Raw genomic sequence first — 25,288 nt, 5'->3', positions numbered from 1 at the left:
TATCGCTTTTCCATTTTTTATATAATACATCGTTTAGCACCCCTTCAAGAGTTACGACAATCAATCGTATGAAAATATTGGGGTACGAGAAATACTTCGGGCAAGCCGCAATTATTAAGTAACTGCTCTATACAGTTGAGCAAAGGGTACAAAGTCGAGTTGCATCACGATTAGCCATCATTAGGTTGCATAACACGTTTGACGTTTTTCCGAGTTAACTTTCTATTGCAATTTCATGCCAGTACTTGGTCATTCTCTTTGAAGTTTGGATACTTAGATGTACTCTCCCCAGTTCACCATATACCATGAAGATTTTAGCCCAGAGACAAGATTAAGAAACTTAAACTGTACTCTCTCTATAACGTTAGAACACCCAAACCCCCACATACAGTAGAATAGGTGAAATTATCACATCACAAACCTCTAATCAGACAATCGATTGGTAGGTTAATAGTTCTTGCTTTTTTCAGTAACAACATGAAGTCCTTTAAGCATCCCAAAACGAAGTTTTAACTGCGTGAGCATGTGTTCAATTATTTTTATAAGATTTGATGCCGAGATAAACATACGAGTCCATCGTTTCTATTTGACGTTTCATCTATTGCCGTACTGGGAGAATTTATTATTCTTAATATTTCCACTACCAAAAACAACTATTTTGTTTTTAGATTTAATAACAGTTTTCATTTCATACAACAATTATCATGGCGACTATGCTTGTCGTAAGAGGCGACTAACGGGATTGGGTGGTCAGGTTCGCTGACTTGCTTGATGCATGTCATCGATCCCAATAGCGTGGATCGATGCTCATGAGATCAATCACTGGATTGTCTGGTCCAGACTCGATTATTTAAAGACCGACGTCATATAGCCGGAATATTGCTGAGTGAGGCGTTAGACAACCAACCAACCAACCATATTTGTTTGGATTGGGCGTCTGCCCAGAGAACTAAAGGTCTGTGGTTCATCCCCTGCCAAAAGACGTTAAAAAATAGTACTTGCTGCTACCCTGCCTGGCGCTCAGCATTAAGGGGCTAAAACAAGGAGTAGTCGGCTCGGAGTCAGTGTAGTCTGTGTAGGATCTACATGTTGCGGCATGGCATGGCATAGTGAGCTAGCACTATAAAACCGGCTCACGTCCGGACTAATACGCGCACGCACGCCGATTCATATGGTGCGAGGTACGAGCCGATTTTATATTTCATAAGCCACAGATGTATCGAATACTTATCAGTAAGGGGTTTTGTAGTTGGATTGTATATAACTTAATAAAACACCAACTTATACGAACAGTGTCACGTTACATCATTGAGGGAACAGACCTAAGTTGAACGTTTGAAGTGAATGGATTTTTTGCACCATCCATTATGCGATATGGGGTTTAGGTAATATTTCGGAGACCATCCAACATATATCGACAGGACTACACTGATTTCGAGGTATGCGAATATAAATGCCAGATAAACTATTATAAGATTACATTGATCGATGATAAGTGGGTCAAAGGTAATTCAACACGCCATAACGAGCAGTCAGTTTCTGCCCATAAGGTGATACACATGTGAGAAATGAGTGCAGATCGTTTCCATACAATATCTGAACTAATTTTCTTCTTTTCGTCTTTGAGTGATTCAAAAATAAGAACGAAAAACAAATTTCAATTCGTTTGTTATTTATTTCCACATTTACAATGCAAAGACCACAAGGGTAAAGAGGAAAATCACTCAATCTCTTTTGAAATGAAGACTCGAGCGGTTTGTAATATTTTAGGTATGAAAAACTGTGCTACACAAGAGTAATAACATTGCCTTAAAGAAGAAATTGTACACTGTCACAGAATATGGTTTTTTTCTGCATCTGCGAATCAATGCTGTACAGGAAATGTACAGTTAGACCAGTGTTCCCAGACACTCCTCCCCGTGGCATTCTGGGAAGGGGTAGATATTAGGGATGATCATCGTCTCGGAACAGAACTCAAAGTTTGTCACACCCGGCCCTGGGAATGTTGCCTGAAAATGATAAACACAAACTGGAATGACTTCTGGCATGTACACTCGTGTACATCTTGGCCGGAATAAAATCTCGATGCATCATGCTTCTGTTTACACAAATATGTTAAGTATGTGTACCGTTCAAATAATATCAGTTATAACCAGGAACGTTTCGCGGATAATTCAGGGCTTAAGTTACTGTAATGATTTTTGCAGGGTTGCGTCTCTTCGTATAGATCGGATCCGCTGACAGTGGTTTAGAATCCCACATCGTCATCCGCCAAAGGATCACGTGCAAGCCCCCTTTGTCTTCTAGGGGCTATATAGGTAACATCAGGTATTCCTCAAACATTAAGCTGACACGCCGTGATATATAAGAAATACTGTTCAAAGCGGCGTAAAATAAAACTCACTCATTCAAGCACTGCAGATGGAACATGTTTTGACTTACTTCCATATAGAAGGCCAGCCAACCTTCAGGAGGATTCTGAAACGTAGCCCGATACACCCACTCTCCCTGCAACAAACACATAAAACATCTGAAGAGTATCTTTTTAAATCTAAACTATTTTACTACTTTAAAAACGTAAGGACGTCGACTTTAGACCTGTAAATATCTGGGGCATGTTCGTTGTTCAACAGCATGTAAATGTGAAGGCCTGCTCTTAATCAACACCATATAGATGTGTTAGCCTGTTTGTACACTTCACGAGCCGTGATTCCAGGGAGTATATACAGGAAGCCTAGGCAACGTACCATAAATTCCACATCATCCCTTATCCACACGACAAGCTGAGGAAGGAATCCATCCGGGTTATTTGGGTCCGCTGTCGCCAACCGGAAGTCGCGTCTACAGTGAACGAAAACAAACCACGGTTACGCTTGCTATAAATCATGTTATAAGAACTGAACGTATCAATGTATCAACCAATCTGTAAAATAGTATATACTATCAAGTAAATTTCTGGGGGGTCCCTGTCATTAAAGTGCAAACAAGAGGTATTCTTAAAGACCGCAACGCATAGTTAATCTTGCGCTGAAAACGCATTGTCATTCAAGGAAGCGCGTCAAAATGGAAAGAGTTAATTTAGAACCTGTTACATATGATCCCCTTGTAGCCCATAACGCTCTTGGTGCTCGACGCCCACATGCAAGGTCTGTTCGTGCAAACATGTTGGACACCTACCTGTACAGGCCGATCCTGCGGGCATGTTGGACACCTGCCTGTAAGTTCCGATCGTGAGCGTATGATTAACACCAACCTTGTATAGTCCGATCCTGCGGGCATGTTGGACACCTGCCTGTAAGTTCCGATCGTGAGCGTATGATAAACACCTACCTTGTAGGTCCGATCGTACGGGTATGTCAGACACGTTCCATGTATAGTTCGACAGTGCGAGTATTCTAAACACCCATCTGTACGGTCCGATCGTGCGGGCATTTTAGACACCTACCTTGTATAGTCCGATCGTGTGGGTATGTCAGACACGTACCATGTACAGCTCGACAGTGCGAGTGTTCTAAACACCTACCTGTAAGGCCCGACCGTACGGGTATGCTGCACTCCAATAGTTAAGGGCTTAACATTGGTATAAAATGTCAGGATTCCACCATCGGCGGTCTAAACAAATACAAATATATTATATGAATTGTTTCTATATGAACATTTTATAATTTCATTATTCAAATAGCAAGAGATGTCTTCAAATGATATAATGTAAATATCGTGTACATGTTTGTGAAAGTTTCATGGACATTGTCAACAACTTAAAGAAAGCACAATAAAATCTCAACAACTTACATAGTTTTTCTCCCAGCGCAACTGAGGCCGTGGTGTGTCCTGAAACAGGGCAGTATCAGAATACACGCACCTGTTCAAAGTAACGTGTTATAAACTTTAATGCAGCTTCATGTCGCTGCACGCAACTGTACATCGTAGCCAACTACACGCATCTCCCACTACAGTTGCCTTTAAAGCTTAGATCCTTTTCATGAGAAACTCGTACACAATATGTTATCGTAAAAAATCTGTGAAACCATGTCTTGAGATTTAAAGAAAAGGCTGAAAACGTCAGTTATTCAAATGTAACTAATATGTTGCCTTGACGACTTCGTTGAAGCTGTAAATCAATTCTGGGTATTCCAATAACAGCCTTTCTCTTTACGCAGCCCTCAAATACCAGAAATAATAAAATAAACAACAAATAAATATTTGTAAAAATGAAACGACCAAGAGGTCGGAATGAGAAAATGCATCCCTGAATTAGATTTCTTTCTGTTCTGAGTTTTACTAAAAGTTATAGTACACTTCCACAGATACAATTAGTTCCTCACCTCGAGCACGCTCTGGAAGAAGCTCTGTATGCCGAAGAAGAGTGAGATACGATGGAACGTTAGACTATGCTCGGCGTTGGGAATTCTCCTTCAGAAACAATAAACAGATTATGTTGATTAAATAGGAAACCCATTACATTTCTGTGTTTCGAGTGTTCGGTCTTGAAAATGTTTTTTTTTAGAAACTTCAGTCATTTCCATGAGCTTGATACATATAAAGCAAAACTGATGAATGATTAGGGACGTGGTTTAACCTAGTGATTAAAGCGTTCGCTCTTAACGCCGAAACGTTCGAATCCCAACATGGGTACAATGTGTGAAGCCCATTTCTGTTGTCCCCCAACGTAATTGCTGGAATATTGCTCCAAGCGGCGTAAGACCATACTCATTATTGAATGATTAAGGGAAGTTTCCAAGAATTGTGTCGTGCTGCAGAATCCTTGGTGTACCTGAGATATGTGTCTCCCTTCAGATCGTTGAGGTAGAACTTAGCGTCGTCCGGAAGGAAGAACTCGTCTCCTCCCGTGGTAATGATGTACTTGGGCATTGTCAATCGGTCTATGTATGCTGAAACAGATGTATTGTTATATATCTATATCTCTCTATATATGTATGTCAAATAAAGAATGTCAATGTTTTGATGTCCATGATGCTATTATTATAGTAGATGACACCCCTTTTCGTTTTCCTAAAATTCCATGTTTTACACCGGACTAAAAAGATAAGATGAGACTATAATCTCTATATAGATATTTAAAAAACTATTAATATTAAATATTATCTTCTGCACTGTCCATTACGTTGAAAAGGAACAAAAATATCAACTTCTTTCGACAGAAAAGAAAATGCATACAAACTTCAAGAGACGCATTGAAGATACACTGTTTACATCATTCATTTTGAGCACGTCGCAGGAACGCAGTCGTTTCGAAGCGCAAATCACATGCAAAAAAATGCGTGCATTTCCCCCCTTGTCCGTCTTTTATAAGCCACCATATTAATAAAACCATAGAGCATTTCACACTCTACTTTGAAAAAGAAAACAGGAAACATGGTTCAATTAACTGAACTCCAGCGAGGCGTTGCCAATGGGATGCTACAGGCCGGATCAACGTTAACTGCATTGGCAAGGCACTTTGGATGTCATGTGTCTACCATCACCATATTGGTCGCAAGGCATCAACATACATGCAGAGTCCGAGGGTCACTACTCTAGCGCAGGGCCGTTACATCAGGGTGACACATCTGCGTGACCGACATGGACGAGCAACACAGACAGCTGCAAACATTCAAGGTCCACGTCATCCTGTCATCCCGTGTCAGCCGGCACAGTTTGTCGTCTAAGAGCGGCGGGAATCAAATGTCGTAGTCCTTACGTCGGCCCCCATACGTCACCGCCAACAACGTCTGCAGTGGGCCCAACAGCACCTGCGTTGGCGACATCAATAGTGACAACAAGTTGTCTTCTCAGACGAATCAAGGTTTAACTTTTCTCACAGCGATGGCCGACCGGTGGGGAGAAGGAAGCATCATGGTGTGGGGAGGCCTCAGTTATCATTACGAGACCCCTCTACACGGGTTCCGTCAGCGCGGGACTGTTGTCGTGTACAGGGATGATGTTCTTCGTAATCACGTCAGACCTCTCTTCCTGAGTCAACCTCAACTCCAGGCCTTTCAGCATGACAACGCTTGTCCCCATACAGCAGGGGTTTCTAAGGACCTCAGAGTGAATAACATTCTTTGCGCCAATTGAGCATTCCGGGACGAGATTGGGAGACGTCTTTAGGCTGCAAGGCAGCCACATACACTTCAGAAACTGAAGCCTTTTTGGAGAGGGAATGCAACAGGATTCCTCAAGCCTTCTTCCAAAGACCTGTAGACTCTCAGGTAACGAGACCACACACGCTATTGATCGACACGACTGACACTTGTCATTTATCTTTTAGTGGTGTCCCCTGTTTTCAATAAACAGGGACGGTTGTCATCAAACAACCAACGCCCATTTGTTATCAAATGCCTTCCCTGTTATCATTTCTTAATATTACCACCAATCTTTTATGGTCATAACGTTATCCGAATTTTATGTACAACTTGCGTTTCTTTACGTATTCCGAACAAAGATAAACCTTTGCAGTTTCTGAAACACTGGAGATCAACCTCCCTAGTAATGTATTGTATAAAAACGGACTATCGCAAACAATAAAAGCGATACTGCCTACAATTATTAGTGAAGATCAAAAGAGTTTTATGGCCAAATAGACACAGTGAAAAACATGGGTGATTGTACTGGGCTATATTTGACTTAATGGAATGTACAGAATACATGAACATTCCAGGAGAATTACTGATGAACCTTTGATTCTGTCGACTGCGATTCCATACAAGAAACGCTAATGACTTTTTAACTTCAGGGAATCATTGTAAAACTGGGTCAAAACGTGTTACTGTCAAATTAGTTCAGGTGTTCCAGTGAATGGATGTGCTTCTGGTGTCTTCAAAATAACAAGAGGCTACAGGCAGGGTGAATTCTGTCATGATATATATTTTCGATATGCGCTGAAGTACAAACAATTATGCTTCAAAATATAAGGATATTACATTTGGCAATACCAAATATCTATTTTCGCTATTTGCATACGATACAACTCTAATATTAGATGGAAGGCAGGCTTGTTATCCAAGTACATGTACCATGCAAACGCTTGACAAATGTGCATCTTTCTCAGGTTTAAAGGTTAATACAAGCAAAGTCCATGTTATATCGATATGTTGGGGAAACTATTGATTTCGTTTCGACGTTTAATTCAAATAAACTAACGGCAAAGTAGCTGTGCTTCATATATAGTTCAGGAAAAACACATTTATTCTGAAATTAAATAATGCATCTTTCAAATTTCAATTCATATTCGCATCTCGACTTTAAGTTCGAGATTCGCAATTCGCACGTGCATGTTAATTCACGGCGTACAGTTTGGATATTTGTGTTTGTTAGGAGCATGATACTCACACCCGTGGTTATTTAATGTGTTCAGCACACGTGGTTATTTAATGTGTTCAGCACACGATGATTGTTCAGCTATAAGGTGCTCATAAAAACATTTTTGTTTAACCGTAAATACCGCTTACTAAATGCCCCCGACTTGCTGAAAATCACGTCTACGCGCCGTGGGTATGCTTCAAACAGGAATGGTGCAAAGGGAAATAGCCAGATATTTTAATGTTGATCGAAACACAATATCATCTCTTTGGAGACGTTACCGTCCACGTATGACGTCAAGTCAACAAGACAATCATATTCGGTTGGAGCATATACGGATCGATACCAAACTGCCACAGCTCGGAAATGTCCTGGATTGAGACCAATTAGTGACAGAACCGTAGGCAACCAGATAGTTGGGGGAGCACAACATCCGGCCCAGACGACCAGCGTCAACGTCAGGCACGACTAGCTTGTTGTAGACAACATCTAAGGATCAGAAGACAAGACTGGGACAGTATACTGTTCACAGATGATTTCAGGTTTTATCTGGACATCTCTGATGGTTGTGTAAGGGTCTTGAGGCGTCTAGGAGAACGTTTTAGCGGCGCTTGCGTTACTCAACGTCGTCAGTTTGGGATGAACGTGTAATGGTATGAGTGGCCTCACAACTCATGGGAGAACACAGCTCATCATTGTTAATGGCAATTTAAATGGCGTACGCTACCTGGACAACATAACGTCCTACCCTTTGAGAAAATACAGGAACGTAACGTCACATTGCAGCAGGATAATGCCCGCCGACCTGTTGCACGTGGCTGTTTCAATCCTGTGGTGTCTTCAATGCACCGCCGCATCAACGCAAATGGTGGCAACACCCGATATTGACATTGTTAATTGAGTTGTTACACCACCCCCCTTTTAGGACGTGCTGCTCTGTCTCCTGGTACCAGGTATGGGGTTTGTCAATGAATTTGTTATGGTAGAACATTAATCAGACAAATGACCAAATATTATGTTGTTATTTTCAATAACATAACATTTACACTACTTCATATGAAGCAGTTATACTTCTGGAATATGAAAGCATTACCAGAGGTATCAACAATAGTGTAAAAACCAATTAATTGCAATATGTGGTGAACATGGCCTTAATACCCTTTGTTTGTTTTATAAAAGATGTCATAGAAATAATAATTATCAAGTTGCGTTTATCAAAATTTAGAGGGAGTTGTTACATGAAGGAAGAAATGGAAGCAGGAAACAAATTACCATGTAAGCGAATCAGAATGGAATTTTCTGAGCTCTTCTCAATACAAGGCAATGATGCCCATAGATTCCTACGAAAAGTTACTCTTCTACTCAAAATGCCATCTACTTTTTTAATAAAATCAACCGTTTTTGTGTCATGCCAAAGTCTAACCATACAAAAACCCAATCTTATTAAAATGAGATCATAGTTCTCACTTCCACTTAACAAAGATCTGAAGATATCCAATTACGGGTCACGTCAGAACGACCTTTCAACCGACCAAATCAGAGCGGAAAAGTGACAGTCGGAATGTGTTTTCTAATCATGCATCTTCGAAAAGCTTAACACGGGATATTCCGAACGACAGTTACAGGATGTATGACTGATTCTGTCCAAATCATCGTCTATCTCTCGCTCAATGGAATATACATTCGAAACGGAGGAGACTGTCCAAAGCCCGTCTGAAGTACTGTCATACAATATTGGCCGTTTAGACATTGCAGAATTTTTATTTATTCAGTTTTCAAATTTCGAATCGAGAACATTGTCAAAAAAAAATTAGAGTGTGGCATGGAATGAAAATCGCCAATTTGAAGTGCCGTTAAGCCCGGGTAATGTTTGCTTCTTGTTAGTCACTTCAATGGTCGGTCAAAGTTCGTTCTGACATTACCTGTAATGGGATGTCCTGGGACTTTTGTTTGGCGGTCGCGAGAATTAAGGTCTGATTTAAATTAAATGGACAAAAGCCCAAAATATAAATTCATAACCATTCTTGTGGGTTTCACCAAAGTGGTATACAAATAAATAAAGCGACAAAACCCTTTCCATATCCAATAGAAATCTCTGCAGAAAGCAGAGTCGATTGTATGATTCCATCTATATTACGAGTTTGTGTTTATGAATCACTATCAAATAGTAATGATACCAGGTGTTCGCGAAAAGACCTGCATACTTTGGGCTTTCTTCTCACATAAAGCTGACACGCCGTGATATGATTGGAATACAGTTCAAAGCGGCGATAAAAGCAACCCACTCACTCACTCTAATATATCAACCTCTATAATGGCAACCCATCATGACACTATCTCATATGAGTCTTAGTTTGGGTGAGCTAAAAGTGCACTTACCATCTTGATATCGCATCAGCCATGTAATCTATCTTCGAAAAGAAAGGAATTTAACTAATTGTGTGATAAAGAATTAAACGTTCAATATCTCACAATAAGGGTCGACGATGTCGCACATGCGTTTAGTGTTGGGGTTATCAAGCTGCCTGGTGAAGTTGAGGCTGTAGTAGTCGCTGAATGCAAACGTCCACCCTCCTAGCGACCGGTAGTGATGGTGAAGATTCTGTCAGAAGCAAGGTGAGATGCCTCGTGGTACATAGTGGAAGTACACGGATATACAAACTTAAAGTTTTCGTTACACCTGAAGAGCCGTTGAAGGCAAGGTAGGACAAAAAGGTTGATGTGTGAGATTGGCAACCCTTGAAGATCAGGGTACAGAATAGGTCTTCGGCAACCCATGCTTGCCGTAAGAGGTGACTACGCTTGTCGTGAAAGGCGACGAACGGGATCGGGTGGTCAGGCTAGCTGACTTTGTTAATAATACATGTCATCGTATGCCAATTGCGTGGATTGATGCTCATGATCTGAAACACTGTATTGCCTTGTCCAGACTTACAGACTGCCGTCATATAGCTGGAATATTGCTGAGTGCGGCGTGAAACAACAAACAACCGAATGTGAGATTGGCAGTGAGAAAACTGTGTGTTGAATGGTGTGAGAGCACGAAAGTGATTATTAGCTGAGGAGCAATGTGAGGGGTAGGTGAGAGTAGGAACGTGCGTAAGGGAGAGGGTTAATTTGTGACTTCGAATGAGGACGTCAGGGTCAGGCGAGTGGTAGTGCGTTTGTGAGAGAGAAGGTTAATTTGTGGCTTGAATAAGAACGTGAGGGTTAGGACTTTGTGTGGATGTGTCTGTACCAGTGTAAATCTTGCATTTACCAAACATCTAGGCACGCCAACATGAAGGCTTGAACCCGGATCCCGTGCGTGATGAGGCAACAACATCATTCAGTAGGCTAACCCATCACCTCTAATATGGCATAACGTGTGATAGCTATGGCCATCGAACATCAATATTATTTTTTCTTGTGAAACCAATTTTTTCGTGTCACCCACTGTGATACGTCTGCAACTGTGCTATTGCGGTGGAACATTAACTCACTCACTCTGTTAGATACGCACCTCTTGTACATTGAGTAGATCCATGACGATTGGAGCTATGGCGACGACTCTCTTGTCTACCGCTGCCGTTGTCCACGTCGTCCACCCTCGCTGTAACGACGTCAAGTATTATAACCTACATACAATCAGCCTAGATGGACCAATCAGTGTCTTTAGGCTTCTCGTGTATAGGAAACAGGAAAAATCATTATATTTTAGCATTTTAGATTCTATGGTGGATACCATTATGGATTCTCAAATTTCGGAATATACGTATCCTACCTTGGACTCCCCGCACACCATGAACTTCTGAATGTTAGACTGGGGGTTGATCTTCTTGCCGAAGTCGGTCATTGTGTCCATAGCCCGCACAGCTGCCTACATAAACACAGAAAACGCCAGGTATTGCTATAATTAATACACGCTGGACGGCCATTTCTTGCTTTTGTGGGGGGTGCAACCGCTGGGGGAACCGGAATGCCGAATACCATCTTATATTTTGCACTTTTGATTCTCATTGCTTACCACTGAGTCCCTAATACTACTTAACACAAATCTCAAAAGCATTGAGAAAAGGGTGTTATTTGAAATTAAATTGCTGAACAAATATCGAAAAATTAAAATATATAACGGAAATACACCATTTATATTTTTTTAAATCCCGCGTACCCAGTGCTGAGTCCCGAATACCCTCAAAATAGACCCCCGTATCCCGCGTACAAAAAAGGTTGGCAGCCTCACCGCAGGAGCAGGATAGGCTAACCTTTTCGCGAACTCTTGATACCATCACTAATTGATAGTGATTCATCAACGCATGCTAATGATGTCGACGTAATCGCACAACGGACTCTGCCTTTAGAGGGATTGCTTATTGTTATGGAAAGGGTTTTATTGATTGGACCTTATTGATTTATTGATTGGAACGGGAAACGGTATTGTAGTCAAGTAGTACAAATTCGCCGTAGAGAGTCGCGTCCCTTAGTAGTGCCAGGATCCGGTGATCTTGGGGTCAGATCTAAGATTCGCCCTGATTATGAACTAAAGTTTGTAAATTCTATATCCCAGCTCGCGAGTTTCACATGCATCACCTTGGGTTTTCTTACACATTAATTGACACGCCGTGACATAATTGGAGTCCTGTTCAACGCGAAGTTAAATCAATACCTTTTCACCGAATGTTAGTCCGGAAACTGTCCGGATTAACGAGGTTGCAGTGTGTACCTTCGTCATTGGCAACCGAAGCAACCACTCGGGTCTGTCGGGGTGGTCCTGCACAAACACCTTCCACGTCCACGCTATCACAGCATCCTCGGACCGACTCGCCCTGCTGGGATCGTTCTGGAAAACAAAAATAATCAAATAGGCCAAAATCATTAGACAAAAAATAACACAACTTTTAACTACTTTGCAGCAGCACATGAACAATACAATAACACTGAACATTTTGAAGATGCCACCAGGTGGAACTTGGGGAACTTTGTGCTCAGGGCATAGGTGTGATTTTCTGAAGGTCTCCAGAAAAAAATCATCTTTCTACTATTTTCCCCAAGGTTATACGTAATGCTTATGCACTGAATGACCTCTAGTTGTAAAAATAGGGACATGGCAGAAGGGGTACACGTGTGTTGGCCCCCCACACTGAAGACTACTAAGTTCATGGTGTCCCCCACAGCGCCATGAATTGTAATACAAGTGATGCATAGCATTCGAACTTTCAATTTTTAGATCTCACTGTTCATTTTGGGTTTGAAGATTGATCCATTCTATTTAAAATTGACACGGGCAATTTGAGAAGATATTGATTTGCCATTAACGTTAAAGAAAACTGCAAATCGGCCAGCCGAACAAGTAGAAACGTTCGTAAAATACTCATGATCTCTGAAAGCATCGGGTTTTTCTGTACATCCAGCGAGTCCGACAACGAGTGACTAAGTCACTCGATCGCGGGTTACAAAAATGTCTAATTATGTGAATGAAGATCAGTTAGGTTATTCTGCAAATGTCAAGTGATCCAGCTAATTACATACATTTCACTTACTTTACACCTATTTAGAGTGTGAAACATTATGCTACTGTGCCCGTTATCTGCTGGAAAACATTCACGGAGTAATTTGCGCAGATGTCCCTCCGGCAGTGAAATTTGTTAAACATGCGCACTACCGCATCGACACTGTAAAAACGAGTCCAGTTAATGGAACTAGCTATAGAAGCGCCTTTTCAAATGGTACATTTGATCAACAGCTGTTTAAGATTTAACTGGCGTTTCGATGATGCGAACTTTTTCTACTGTCAACTTGTCCGTAAAATCACTCTTTCCTTGTTGCATCTCTTTACCAGCCTTAAATTGAACCCTTCGTCGTAGGGACATGTTTTATGAGGTACTTTACCAGGAAAATAGAATCAACCTGAGTAATCTCGTGCATGATCTGCAAGGACGTCCACTGATTGGTATTACCGGAATCTGGGAATGTTCAATATCTTTAACAGACTGGCAGATGTAGCGCAAATAGTCATTGTGACGGGCATAAAATGTACCTTGAATACAACAGGCTGGTTGGGGACTTGTCTAAGATTGGCACATATGGTTCCCGTACTGACCGCCATCAGAGCAATGAAACTGACAAACTCGTCCCCCACGTCGGGAGTGAAACTGGAAAAAGGACAAGTTGTCAGGCATACGAGTTGAAACGTTTTATCACGTTAACGTCTCATCCAGCTAGGCCCCGCCACTATTGTAGTCCGGGACCTACATAAATCTGAAAGATTCCACTGGAACTAGACTGGAAGTAGATTCTAATAATAGTCATGAAAAGTAAAATGACAACTTTTTCTACATTTGGGGCAGTAGCGCATTTTATTATAATGGTGAACTATAAGAGAAGTAATTTGTTTCACCAGCTTTAGATATGGTAAGCTGGATAGAAAGTGAGCCCATACTTGTCCGAGAGCCCACTAAACAGGGCCCCGTTCCACAAATTTATCTTGGCGCTATTAAAGATCGTCACTCACATTTCACCCGATAGATAACAACGCTTTATGGAACGGGACCCTTGCCGGTATCGGATACTTTCGTACCGGATAGTTCTTGCTATCAACCACTGGTTTGTTGGACCCGAACTCTATCATTTCCATGCCTCTGTGATATAACTGTAATACTGCTGATTCTTGGCTTTAAATCCTTAACTTAATACTTCAAAAACATGAGTTCTACGTTCTATACAAAACCTCTCTTTACTCCATGACCCTTGTGCATCGTTACACACGTTTTGCCCATGTGTGATATTCACTGTGTGACTCAAGCACTATATTTAACTAGCATCTAATTAGCGTGAAATATTACATATCCATGTGAAGAAAATCTAACATGGTTATATTGGCACTGTTATTGTTGATATATATTTTTCTGCTTATACCGATGAGGTATATTACGTTAAACCAACATACAGTGAGTTCGTTGCGCGGGTAAATACCGTTCTCACCTGCCGTAACCGTTGCTGCCGTAGGAGATATACAGACAGCCACCGTCTGGCCGAGTCAGGTAGTCTGGCACCGCCACGATCATGTAGTGCCACCAGATAGGGTGCTCCACCTCCACCTCTGAATATTCAACAACATGCATGTTAGCCATTAGCCGGAGTGTTTGACACTGCCGTTCCAGCTTGGACCACTAAACAATAACATATTTCCGAAACAGCTGCATCACTAAGGCGTTATAACCAGTACTGTGTTACGAGGGGATTTTCAAATTCAAACACAGAGCTTGACACAAAAATTCGAACTACACTGTGAAATCAGTAAATGACTATCAATGAATAATCAATAAACTATATTAAAGCACAAAATCATAAGGCAATACAATGGTTCAAATAAGTGACAGCAGCAAAACTGTGCCTGGGAAGTAAATTTGAAGCAAATCAGGTCGGAAATGCCTCGAAACGCTCTCTTGTCGCTAGGCCCGTGACGATCCCGGTTAGAATAGGTCTTCAGCAACCCATGCTTGCCGTAAGAGGCGACTAACGGGATCGGGTGGTCAGACTCGCTGACTTGGTTAATGCATGTCATGGTATCCCAATCACGTGGATCGATGGTCATGTTGTCAACCACTGGACTGTCTGGTATTACTTACCGACTGCCATCATATAGCTTGAATATTGCTGAGTGTGGCGTTAAACAACAAACAAACAAACAAACAAATCTTGTCGCCTGCCTTTTAGAAACTGTCTCATCCCGAAACTTCTAGTACTTTCAATCCCGCCATGTTTATGTACACAACAAGGGCAGATAACTCTATTTCTAGTACAAAACTATTATGTTCGACTTGCCGCTGTCGACCGCTGTCCAAATCTGGCTACGACAGCACTTGACACCCCTTGGCTGGTAGTACAATCATCTTCTGCAAATTACTACAAATACATTTACACCAGTTTCTACCACCACTAACATTACTTACATATGATAACTGTCACCATAGTTTATTGTACACCACTGACACCTAACATCGTCGCAAACATGGCTGACCCAGTCGTCTAAGGCGCCGCAATTCGCTGTGCAGCGTTGCGTTCATTGGGCACAGCAGAAACCTATGATTGTGGGTTCGAATCCCGGTTCGCTCCAATTGTGTTTCTGTGGTCTAGTGGTAGAGCGTCCCGGAGAGCGGAAGGTCCGGGGTTTGATCCCCGGTCGCGTCGTACCAAAAAAACGTTAAAAGATGGTACTTGTTATCCTGTCTGGCTCTCGGCATTAAGGGGCTAAGACAAGGACTGGTCGGCTCGGAGTCAGCATACTGTGTCTGAGTAGGGTATTCATGTTATACTGCGGCATGGTATCTCAGTGAGCTAGCACTATAAATCTGCATCAGTCCGGACTAGTACAAGCAGCCACACACACACATGCACGTTGCTATAAAAGTGCAATAATATTGGACGCGACGTTAAATAACCCATATCACCTCACCTCACAAATTATGTTTCTATGTTTGTCAGTACTAAACCCGCGCTCGTGGGTTTCACCAACCGTGGTAAACGTCTGAGACATCACTCCGGCTTTCCTCACACATTAAGCTGACACGCCGTTATACAATAAGAATACTTCAAAGCGGCATCAACACCAACATCAACTCACTATCACCCAACAGCATTGCTAACGCCATCACTGCTATCCTCGCAAACACCAGCATAAATATAACCAAACATCGCCACAATCATCATCACAATTATTCTTCATCAACAGAACCATCATTTACGTCAGATACCTTTTCACCAAAACGATTACATCACTATTAAGTCACCATCTTACCCTCGTGATTTTCCATGGCATAATTCATTAAAACCTTCAGAGAACGTAGAACAGGTACTATTCTAAACAGACGCAATACACGTTCACTCGCACACACAAACTTTTACTCGTTAATCGGTCGGCATATTTCTTTTAGTGTTTTATTACGGTTTTATAGTAGAGTAGCTTTAAATAAGACTTTTGTAACTTTAGGATAGGTCTTTCTGGCGTCGATGACGTCACGCAACAGAGAATTACCGCATTTCATCTTTCATTACCTTACGCCTGACAAATACAAATGCGAAATGTATCGTCCTTGAACACTGAGTGAAGTGTTTACCAAACTATGCGCGTGAGAAGCTATTAAACTCATCAATTCGTTTAATTTTAATTAAGATATGTCGTGTTGACTAGTGAAAATATGGATGAAGAATATAATAAATGTTCTAAAAACCAATATGTAACATGGGTGTTATTAGTATTCAGACCATTACAGTATCGACGATAATGCTGCGTGTTGGAGCTTGTGAGACAACCCAGCTACGCGCGTTACGTCTTTGGCGTTATCCATCAATCGCAAAAACAACATCCAAGATATAACCAGACTTTAAAAGACAACCTTGATGCTTATATAAGGGTAACAGATTCTTCGATCGCCTCATCCATCAATCTTGGAACTGGTGTTTTACGATCATTTCTTTACCACGGCGTACAAACGTTGCATGCTCCATGCTCCATACAAGTTACACGACGTTTTATTGACGCTGTAATCAGTTCATCGAACAATAACGACGTGACTACCACACTTCGACGTGTATCAGATGTATATGCTGTCGCTGAAGACGGGCGGGTTATTCAACGCATTCGTTAACTTCCGTCATATAGATGTTTATCAGGCTGTCACTAAACAGAGCACGGAAGGCGTTGTTCCGGGGAAGGGTTTTGTGAGGAAATTTGTAGGTTTAGGCATCGACTTAGATTTGGTGGACATGATTCCATCGTGACTTAACATTCTTGTGGATATGTATCTCCCGTCTTTCTGGAGTTTATGAGCTCAACTGTACGTGGTAGAAGTAACAGTCTGTGACGGGAGACGGAGTAATAGCAAGCAATCTTTCTTTCTTGCGCATCATCAGATTTATTTGCATTGGTCACATTGTGTAGTGCTGTGGTAGACACAACAATGGCAAGTCAATCGGCCTATGTGACACGTCTGCGTTGAGTATAGATGTCATAAATAAGAATCCGATTGTGGAGCAAATATCTATTGTGTATCATAAGTCTTGGAGCAGGCAGTCACTTCTTACTTAGACTCATATCCACACTTACATTTACGCCCACGCGTATACTCACACACTCACAATCGCACTTAACCTCACACTCACATCTACACTTACATTTACACTCGCTATAGTTATAGATCCGTGGGAAGAAAGAAGAGGGCATATTCTCAGCGGACCAACAAGCAAAACGGATTGCATTAATTTTGTCAACCTCTTTAACAAGTTTTAGTAGGTTGATCGGTGATCAAAGTTGCGAAAGATATACTTGGTGTAAGTGCTTCACCTCGACCATCCTGTCAACTATACAAACGGTGTTGTGGCGGTCAGCAGTATGTGATGTGGTCTAGCTGCATGGTACTTTAACACCTTGTGGGTATTGGCATCGATTCCCCTAGCAAGTATGGCTACGCTAACACTTATACAGCCACACCATCACTGTCCAGACGGTACAGCCAACACTGCCAGCATTGAGCCGCATTTCCTGACTTGCCGAGGTAATAGAAGTAGTAGTAGTTGTACTAGCAGTAGTGAGTGAGTACAGTTTTACGCCGCTTTTTACAATATTCCAGCAAGTTAGTGAAGTAGTAGTAGTGGTGGTATTAGGGGAAGGACAAGTTTAGACTAATGCTTAGTCTCTGAAAATATATCATTTTGATAGAGACAAATAACTCAATTTAAATTTAAAAAGAACCCCAGTGAGATGGGAGATCCTGAAACTGGGGAAAATCAACACTTGCTTTATTTAGGGCTATAGAATTACAGTAAGGGCTGGGCGAAAGAGAACATAATATGGCTCGGGACTGTGAGACAGACTAAGACAAGTTGTACTACTATAGTTGCAGAGGGTGTGGTGGATGCTCAAGCAGAAACAGCTGTAGCTGTAGCCGTAGCCGTCGCCATCACCGTAGCAGGGAAACTGGTAGCCGTTTTAGAAACCAGAAACGTTCCTGTTCAAATTTCACTTTTAGAGAAAGCAGATATTCATATTTGAAGTAAGCATCCCAGGCAACAATGTGCATAGGATTCAAAAATATTTCTTGACGTTTAGCTAACATGAACTGTAGACGTGTGTTGTAAATCCTGCTGGCGTTTACACCGGCTCGCCCCGTACCCCCCGGAAGTGACATACGGAACAGCTGATCGTATAACGTGAACAAATGACAGTATATAGAAACCACAACCAGAAATGTCTTCGCGTGATCCTTTGTCTTCACCAGCTGATGAGCGTCGACAGGTACACACTGAAACCTAATTGTAAGGTATTCAAGTTAAAGCTATTCTTACATTGAGTCGTGATGATCAGACTTTAAGGCATTAGGTGAGTTGGGTTGAACACATATCACCGCCTGCCAGTGTAATGTGGAAGGAAAGCCCAAATAGACTCCGGTCGAAAACGTTTACCACTTTGATGAGTAAGTGCACTTGCATTGTACTCAGAGACCAAGAATCATAATCGCGGATTCGAACCCACAGGGAGAAAACTCGATCTGAACAACGAGTTGCAGCATCTGGAACAGACGTACCCCTAAAGTGCCCTTTTCGCTGTTAGATATACTGTGTCAAGCCTCTCACGGCGATACTGTATCTATTCTGTCATACTGGTAACGTTAGGAATACGTCAAGCGCTTGAACTTATGCCTGAAGACATGATTTGTTTGTTGGTTTGTTGTTTAACGCCGCACTCATCAATATTCAAGCTATATGACGGCGGTCTGCAAATAATCCAGTGATTGACAACATGAGCATCGATCCACACAATTGGGATACGATGACATGCATCAACCAAGTCAGGGAGTGTGACCACCCAATCCCGTTAGCCGCCTCACCCGACAAGCATAGTCGCCTTTTACGGCAAGCATGGGTTGCTGAAGACCTATTCTATACCCCGGATCTTCACGGGTCCTGAAGACATGTATGTGTTTTGCAACATTGATGGGGGTACCACTTCTTTCGTACTCGCCTCACCTCAACAGTTGTTGAAACCCCAAAACTAGGGTTTTAATGGTGCTGACAAACAAATATCATAATCTTTGGGAATATGGGACTCGAACAAACGACCAGCGGATTCAGGCACACACAAGGGGCACAACTCTGCTCAGCGATTTGCGGAGCCTTCAACACTGGAGTACCAATGCCACCACAGTGAAATGCCCTAACATCCTCGCTAAATAATGTCAGTCAAATGTAAACACAGTTTCTCACCCGTCAGCCATTGCTGTGACGTCATATTGATGAGGTATAGCGTGAAGTCTGGACCCCGGTACTTCCACTCCAACACCGTGTAGTTGTAGTGGGGGTCGGCCTTATTCACGTAGTCGTCGAGGGGGGTCGCCCTTAGGGTGGGAACGACCACCCCCAATGCTGCCACCAAACATATCACTTTCAGCAACATTCTTGTCTCAGCGGTTTGTCTCGGTGGTACACAGTCAATATTCCATGTAACAAGATCGAGCTCTGGGACCTAGTCCTTCCTTCGGGAGCTTGTATACAAGATAGAGAAGACGCGCTTATCTATTTCTGGGTCACATCCTTATGTGGGTCACCGAGATCACATACTGTGATTATTAAAGTTGCAGGGTCAATGTAAAACGAAGAACTTTATTAAAATAGTTTTATTACTAATTTAGATGTGTTTTCTGACATGCGCAAGTATTGGAAATGAATAAGTCATGGCAGCTGCAGGTCGATAGGAACGGTTAATATACTGTTACACGCCTTAACTACAGCATATCGTATGGAGACCGACTTGTATGCAGTAAGCATGTGTTTGTTTGTTGTTTAACACCGCACTCAGCAATATTCGATATATTACGGCGGTTTCTAAATAATCGAGTCTGACCAGCCAATCCAGTGATTGACTTCATGAGCATCGATCCACGCAACTATGATACGATGACATGCATCAACCAAGTCAGAGAGTCTGACCACCAGATCCCGTTAGTCGCCTCTTAAAAGCATTTGTTGCTGAAGACCCATTCTCTACCCGGATCTTCAGGGGTCGTGGGCAGTTAGTAAGTGGGTGAGTAAGTTAAACAGTATTCCACTTATATCACGGTTTGTCAGTATAATGTTGGAGAAATCCAGAGGTGATGAAAGTCTTATACGTTTGCCACTTTGGTGAAGCCCACGAGCACCTGTATGGTATGTCTCTTAATTAGGTCAAATCGTACATTACGCAAATACGCAGGTTATCTGAAACTCTGGAGACAGCATGAAACGTAAAAGATGGGGTAGTATAAAGGCCCTTTTGGTCCACTGGAAATGTAAGAAAACTTTGTAATATTGGCATGAAAATTACCAGTTATGTTCAAAATGACTGCCGACTTACCTGTTTTCTTCTTCACACTTGCAAGTTGTGGACTTCGGACATGGCGAAATACACCTTCAAATAAAATTCTCAGTACGAGAAAGTCCGTGACCAAATGTAACAATTTACCATTGTATGTTTGTAATGATTGTATGTACATCACCTATGAAAATCAGTTTGGGTCAAAGACTTGCTCATGTTCAAATATTAGAAAAACGCTGCATGAAAGGCTGTAAAATTTGCCTTTTTTCGACCCATTTTATACTTACCTAAGCATTTAGTGTTTTAATAAGTCGTAAACATGGAATTGTTGAAATGAACAAATGTTGAGTTCATTTCTGATAACTTTCATATGTTCATATGAACATATCTGATAACTTTCATAACAATTTCTAAATGTTTGCTCTATTTGTAAATTCCGTGTGTCAAAAATGACCGTTTTCCTAGTTTGTCCTTTGTACCTTTAATGTACCGTTATATATCGTTGGTGTAGTCACCCATAGTTTATATCGTTATCTCGGACAATATCAAAACATGTTTTTGACCACCGTCAGGCGATGTCGCGAGATCACGGGAGAGGGACACGTGGTATATATCAGTCGCGTGAGTCGTTAATATAATGGAACCTCAGTATCATTCACCGTCAAGTTTAAAACTGACCGGATCAAAGTTCTTCCAGGTACAGGATAGGTAATACGAACTCAGTAACCTGTCACCGGGGATCGGCGTCTGGGGGTGCCGATATTTGGAATAGCTACCTCAGAAAAGTAGACATAATAATCGGGCCCAGAATAATCGGGCCCAGTATCTGCCGAAACAGATTCCATCGGGCTTAAAATCAAGATAGTAATGAAAATTATATGAATGGATCATTGTAAATCAGTTATGACACCAGGTGTACGCGACACTTGGACGCTTGCCGCCTGGGCAGTTCCGATGCAAATTGTGTTTACCACTGATGCTCCCCAGCGAGGTTTCCGGAGCATAACAGGTCTAAAGTAGCCCGTATCTGTCTTAAGAGTCAACTATATACGATTGTGTGGTTACGATGTGGGACAGGTCGCCGTGATATAACTGACTGACTCTGGCGAAAAAACTACGTTCACTCAATCACCAATTACACAATGAATGCCTGAATAACGTATCAAAGATCAATATAACAGTAATAATTACTTATAATTCTTGTGTGAACTCTTTATTGTTTACTTGAACATTCATTTATTAAATTTAACGGTTTACTGGAAAGTGGAAGTTACAGATCCCAAACGGTACCCTTCTACTATACCTACATGTGATAAACCAGGGCATTATAAGGCTTACACTGTATATGTAAAGTATATGACATCAGGCAAGAACAGGCATACATAAACGACAAAGCAGTGACATATTGGGTCAAAGTTCGCCCACGAAGACACTCAGAAGACTTCACTGTTCATTATGGGTTAATGCATGAAGCGTTATTGATAATGAAGTTCCTCCACTGACGTGGAAATGTATAAGAGACAGTGATCCATTGCCTAATGAACTGTTCCGGCAATAACAATATTTACCAGAAAGTGTGAAGTGCAGCCCTTGAGGAAGATGAAACACTGCAACGCTCTAACCTTCTCTATGGCTCAGTCCAGAGAGCGCGTATAGACTTGGTGTCTGATATGGAATCATATATCAAATTATTTAAGGGTCCGGGAGTTCTTTTTAATGCGACTGCGACGTTTAAACCATTTTAGCGATTTTAGTTGTTTCATCTTTGTATTTTATTGAATGAGTCACACTTCAGAAACGGGATAATTTTTACTTGAGGTATAATTTCTTAGATTTAGCAAAGGTTTAGCTCGTATTGTTAATGTTCGTAATATCCATGACTGTTGATACGATATATATATATTTGATATGTTTGGCAGAGATATATCATATTATGGTTCATGTCGCCATCTAAACCACCATCACAGTCAGGAGCTATATGACGCCGATGTGTGTCTAGAAAACATTTCCATGTGCTGATTATTCGGTCCATAGTTGCCACATATTCAGTTCTCGGAAGTCCAATATTGATTAACAAGTGTAACCATTAAAACGACACGGCTAGGACAATAATGCGAAACAGTTAGCGACTGTATTTACATCTTCCCGTGGCAAGGGAGTTAACTGACCGTAAAAGTCGAGTTTCCACCCTAGCCGAGAGTAGCGACGGGGTCCTACAGTCAAGACATGACCCTACATCACGTGATCGCGGCTCTCGGCTAGTTTCCACTCTTGTCGAACAAGGCTGTAATTTCGGAGTTATATTCGACTGCACTAACGAGGCGATGCACATTCCAATCAAAATCGCGTAATGAAATCGACGTCCGGTTCGTAAACTGCCGTGCAGATTTCGGTCGATTGCAGGATTTGTAAAGTACGTGTACCGTCAACTCGGGGTTGACAAATATTTTCCAACTCTTTTTCATGTTTTTAATCAAGATGCGCCAGTAATTTGATGTACTTGGTGAGATAAGACCCGTTTTATTACAATACAGATCTTGATTATCGATCAGATTGTCTTGACTGGGCGCCGCCATTTTGTTTGAAGCAAATGATAGGTGGAATCTGATTTGTCAATAGGAGGGCCATAGAAAGGACTCATCTTAGCTACTGGTGGCGCAACGATCGAGCCACGAAATTCCGGCCTCGTTCGGCAAGGATGGAAACTGGACGTCTATTGTCATTTAACCCCCTTGCCCTGGGAAGATGCACAAGTAACTTTATAATAATGTATAATTACTGTTACAGTATAATTTAAAAGAGAAGGAGAAATATCCATGAAGATTGTTCTTTATGTTTTTGTCATAACCAAAGGCGAGTTGACAAGAAAGCCAAACGGTGTGTGGTTTCAAATTGGCAAGACGTGATAAAAAAAATAATGTAAATATAAGCAACAAAAGCATTTTAATTATAAGAAATCTCTGATAAAATCAGAGTCCATTGAACAATGCCGACTATATCATAAGCATGTGTTTATGGATCAGTATCAACTAGGAACAGGACTCAACAATATTCAATCTTTATGAAACTTATTGATTTTATGTAACATATATACACTTTGTATCATATTTGCCCATCTTACTTGTTCTGCGACTCACAAAAGGCGAGTATGTTTTTACACCCACCCACAATTATAATCCTGAACTAGAGGTACAATTTGAAAGTTGAAGTTTATCTCATTCCATTCCAGGCAGAGATGACCGCCTCTGTGGTCTAGTGGTAGAGCGTCTTCCTGAAGAGCGGAAGGCCGGGGGTTCAATCCCGGGCCAAGTCATACCAAAAGACGTTAAAATATGGTACTTGTTGATACACTGCGGCATACGCTAAAACATGGGCTCAACCCATTTCACCTCACTACCACCTCCGAGCAGAGATTATTCATTCAGTACAAAAACTCGCAAACATAACTACCTAATGGGCCGGTCTCGATTTATTCCGTTTCTACTTTAACCAAAAAACATTTGTAGAGTGGGGAGCTAATTTATCAAGATCAACCTACAGACAAACTGTGTCTGCCAGATGTTAAATCGCAGTCATAGGATCTTGTCCAGTGAAAAATAGACATTAGATCACATGGTACACATCCACATCTCCTCAAATAAATTGAGGCATCTACATTTAGAAGGATTGTTTGCTGCAGGTGTATTCCATGCAAAGTGGTATGCTCGGACGTGTCAATGATAGAGAACTCGCACAATATCAGGATGAATGCGAACTATTCCAGATGTGCCTACAAACAAACCTTGCTTTAACAAACCACTTTGAACCAGCTGGTTCCAAGAAACACTTTCTCTCCAAGCACACTGAATGTATGCCAACCCCTGTGCGGTAACAGTTCTCTAGACTCGACAGTACAGCAGAGATATCTCCATGGTGTTGTACCTTTAGATATGCTAAGGTTGTGTTTTTTCAGTTTCCTGTTTTCATGAAATGTGTATCCTTAGCTGTTTCTCGGGTTATGTTCATCGATGATGTAGTATGTTGAAGGCAGTAAAATTATCTGAGAGAGGATTTTGATATTCTGCACCCCTCCCTCAAAATGCTGGATCTATCCTTGTTAATCAACATTTGCTCACTTACTGGCTGGATGGCTCACTCACTCACTCACCCTTACTCAGCAAAGTATGTTTTCACTCTTAAAATACTGCTTGTATATTCAAATCAAAACTGTTTCAATGAACTGACACCACAAGCATAGAATATATGTGGGGTCTGTAATGGAAGGCTTCCTGAGCTCTCTATTCAGCTGTGTTAAAAAAGGCAAAGAAACAACGCTCTTAAGACCCACTTCTAACAAGGTAAAGTAGGTCATTTAAACAATCTGACAAATTGAAAGTGTGAGGTTTCAAAAGTCCTTTATTTGCATAAATTCACTATATGACAAAATGTACAGATGAACTGAAATCACAAAGGCACACCCTTAGTTAGCCTCATCCTAGTCCTGGAAATAAGCATACCATGAACTCATTATAGAAGAATATGTGGAATGTTCACCTAAATTTTCCCATAATATTAAATTTTTCCCACAGTTGACCAGGGCTTACTTACATTATGGTTTATATATGATATTAGGTATATTATGGTGCCTGAAAGAAACAAGGAACTTTTTATTGTCATATA

General features: G+C 41.4%; 1 protein-coding gene and 1 long non-coding RNA gene across 2 annotated transcripts; one reads left to right on the top strand and one right to left on the bottom strand.

The window, feature by feature from the left end:
* Positions 1–1,655: 1,655 nt before the first annotated feature.
* LOC124140120 (autocrine proliferation repressor protein A-like) lies at positions 1,656–19,848 on the bottom strand. The gene is made up of 14 exons (XM_046507508.2): positions 19,543–19,848; positions 14,263–14,380; positions 13,319–13,433; positions 12,005–12,121; positions 11,066–11,161; positions 10,805–10,894; positions 9,775–9,904; positions 4,775–4,892; positions 4,326–4,413; positions 3,793–3,831; positions 3,524–3,612; positions 2,748–2,841; positions 2,443–2,508; positions 1,656–2,009 (listed from the first exon to the last, which is right to left on the bottom strand). Exons 1-14 carry the CDS (start codon positions 19,730–19,732, stop codon positions 1,890–1,892), a joined length of 1,470 nt encoding a protein of 489 aa, XP_046363464.2. The 5' UTR covers positions 19,733–19,848; the 3' UTR covers positions 1,656–1,889.
* Positions 19,849–23,267: 3,419 nt separating this feature from the next.
* On the top strand, positions 23,268–25,288 carry LOC125383464. The gene is made up of 2 exons (XR_007222745.1): positions 23,268–23,382; positions 23,859–25,288. It is a non-coding gene; the product is annotated as an uncharacterized LOC125383464 (long non-coding RNA).

This window comes from Haliotis rufescens, unplaced genomic scaffold, assembly GCF_023055435.1.
Source record: "Haliotis rufescens isolate VD_foot unplaced genomic scaffold, xgHalRufe1.0.p SCAF_23, whole genome shotgun sequence".
Classification (NCBI taxonomy): Eukaryota; Metazoa; Mollusca; class Gastropoda; order Lepetellida; family Haliotidae; genus Haliotis; species Haliotis rufescens.
The sequence above is the reverse complement of the archived record's forward strand: the minus strand, read 5'-3'. Positions and strand labels throughout refer to the sequence as shown.

Coding starts and splice junctions, on each gene's coding strand:
- LOC124140120 (XM_046507508.2), bottom strand. CDS start 19,732: ATGTTGCTGAAAGTGATATGTTTGGTGGCAGCATTGGGGGTGGTCGTT. Junction 11,162..12,004: donor TTCGGTTGCCAATGACGAAG/GTACACACTGCA, acceptor GTGTTTATGTAG/GCAGCTGTGCGGGCTATGGA. Junction 10,895..11,065: donor TGGTGTGCGGGGAGTCCAAG/GTAGGATACGTA, acceptor ACGTCGTTACAG/CGAGGGTGGACGACGTGGAC.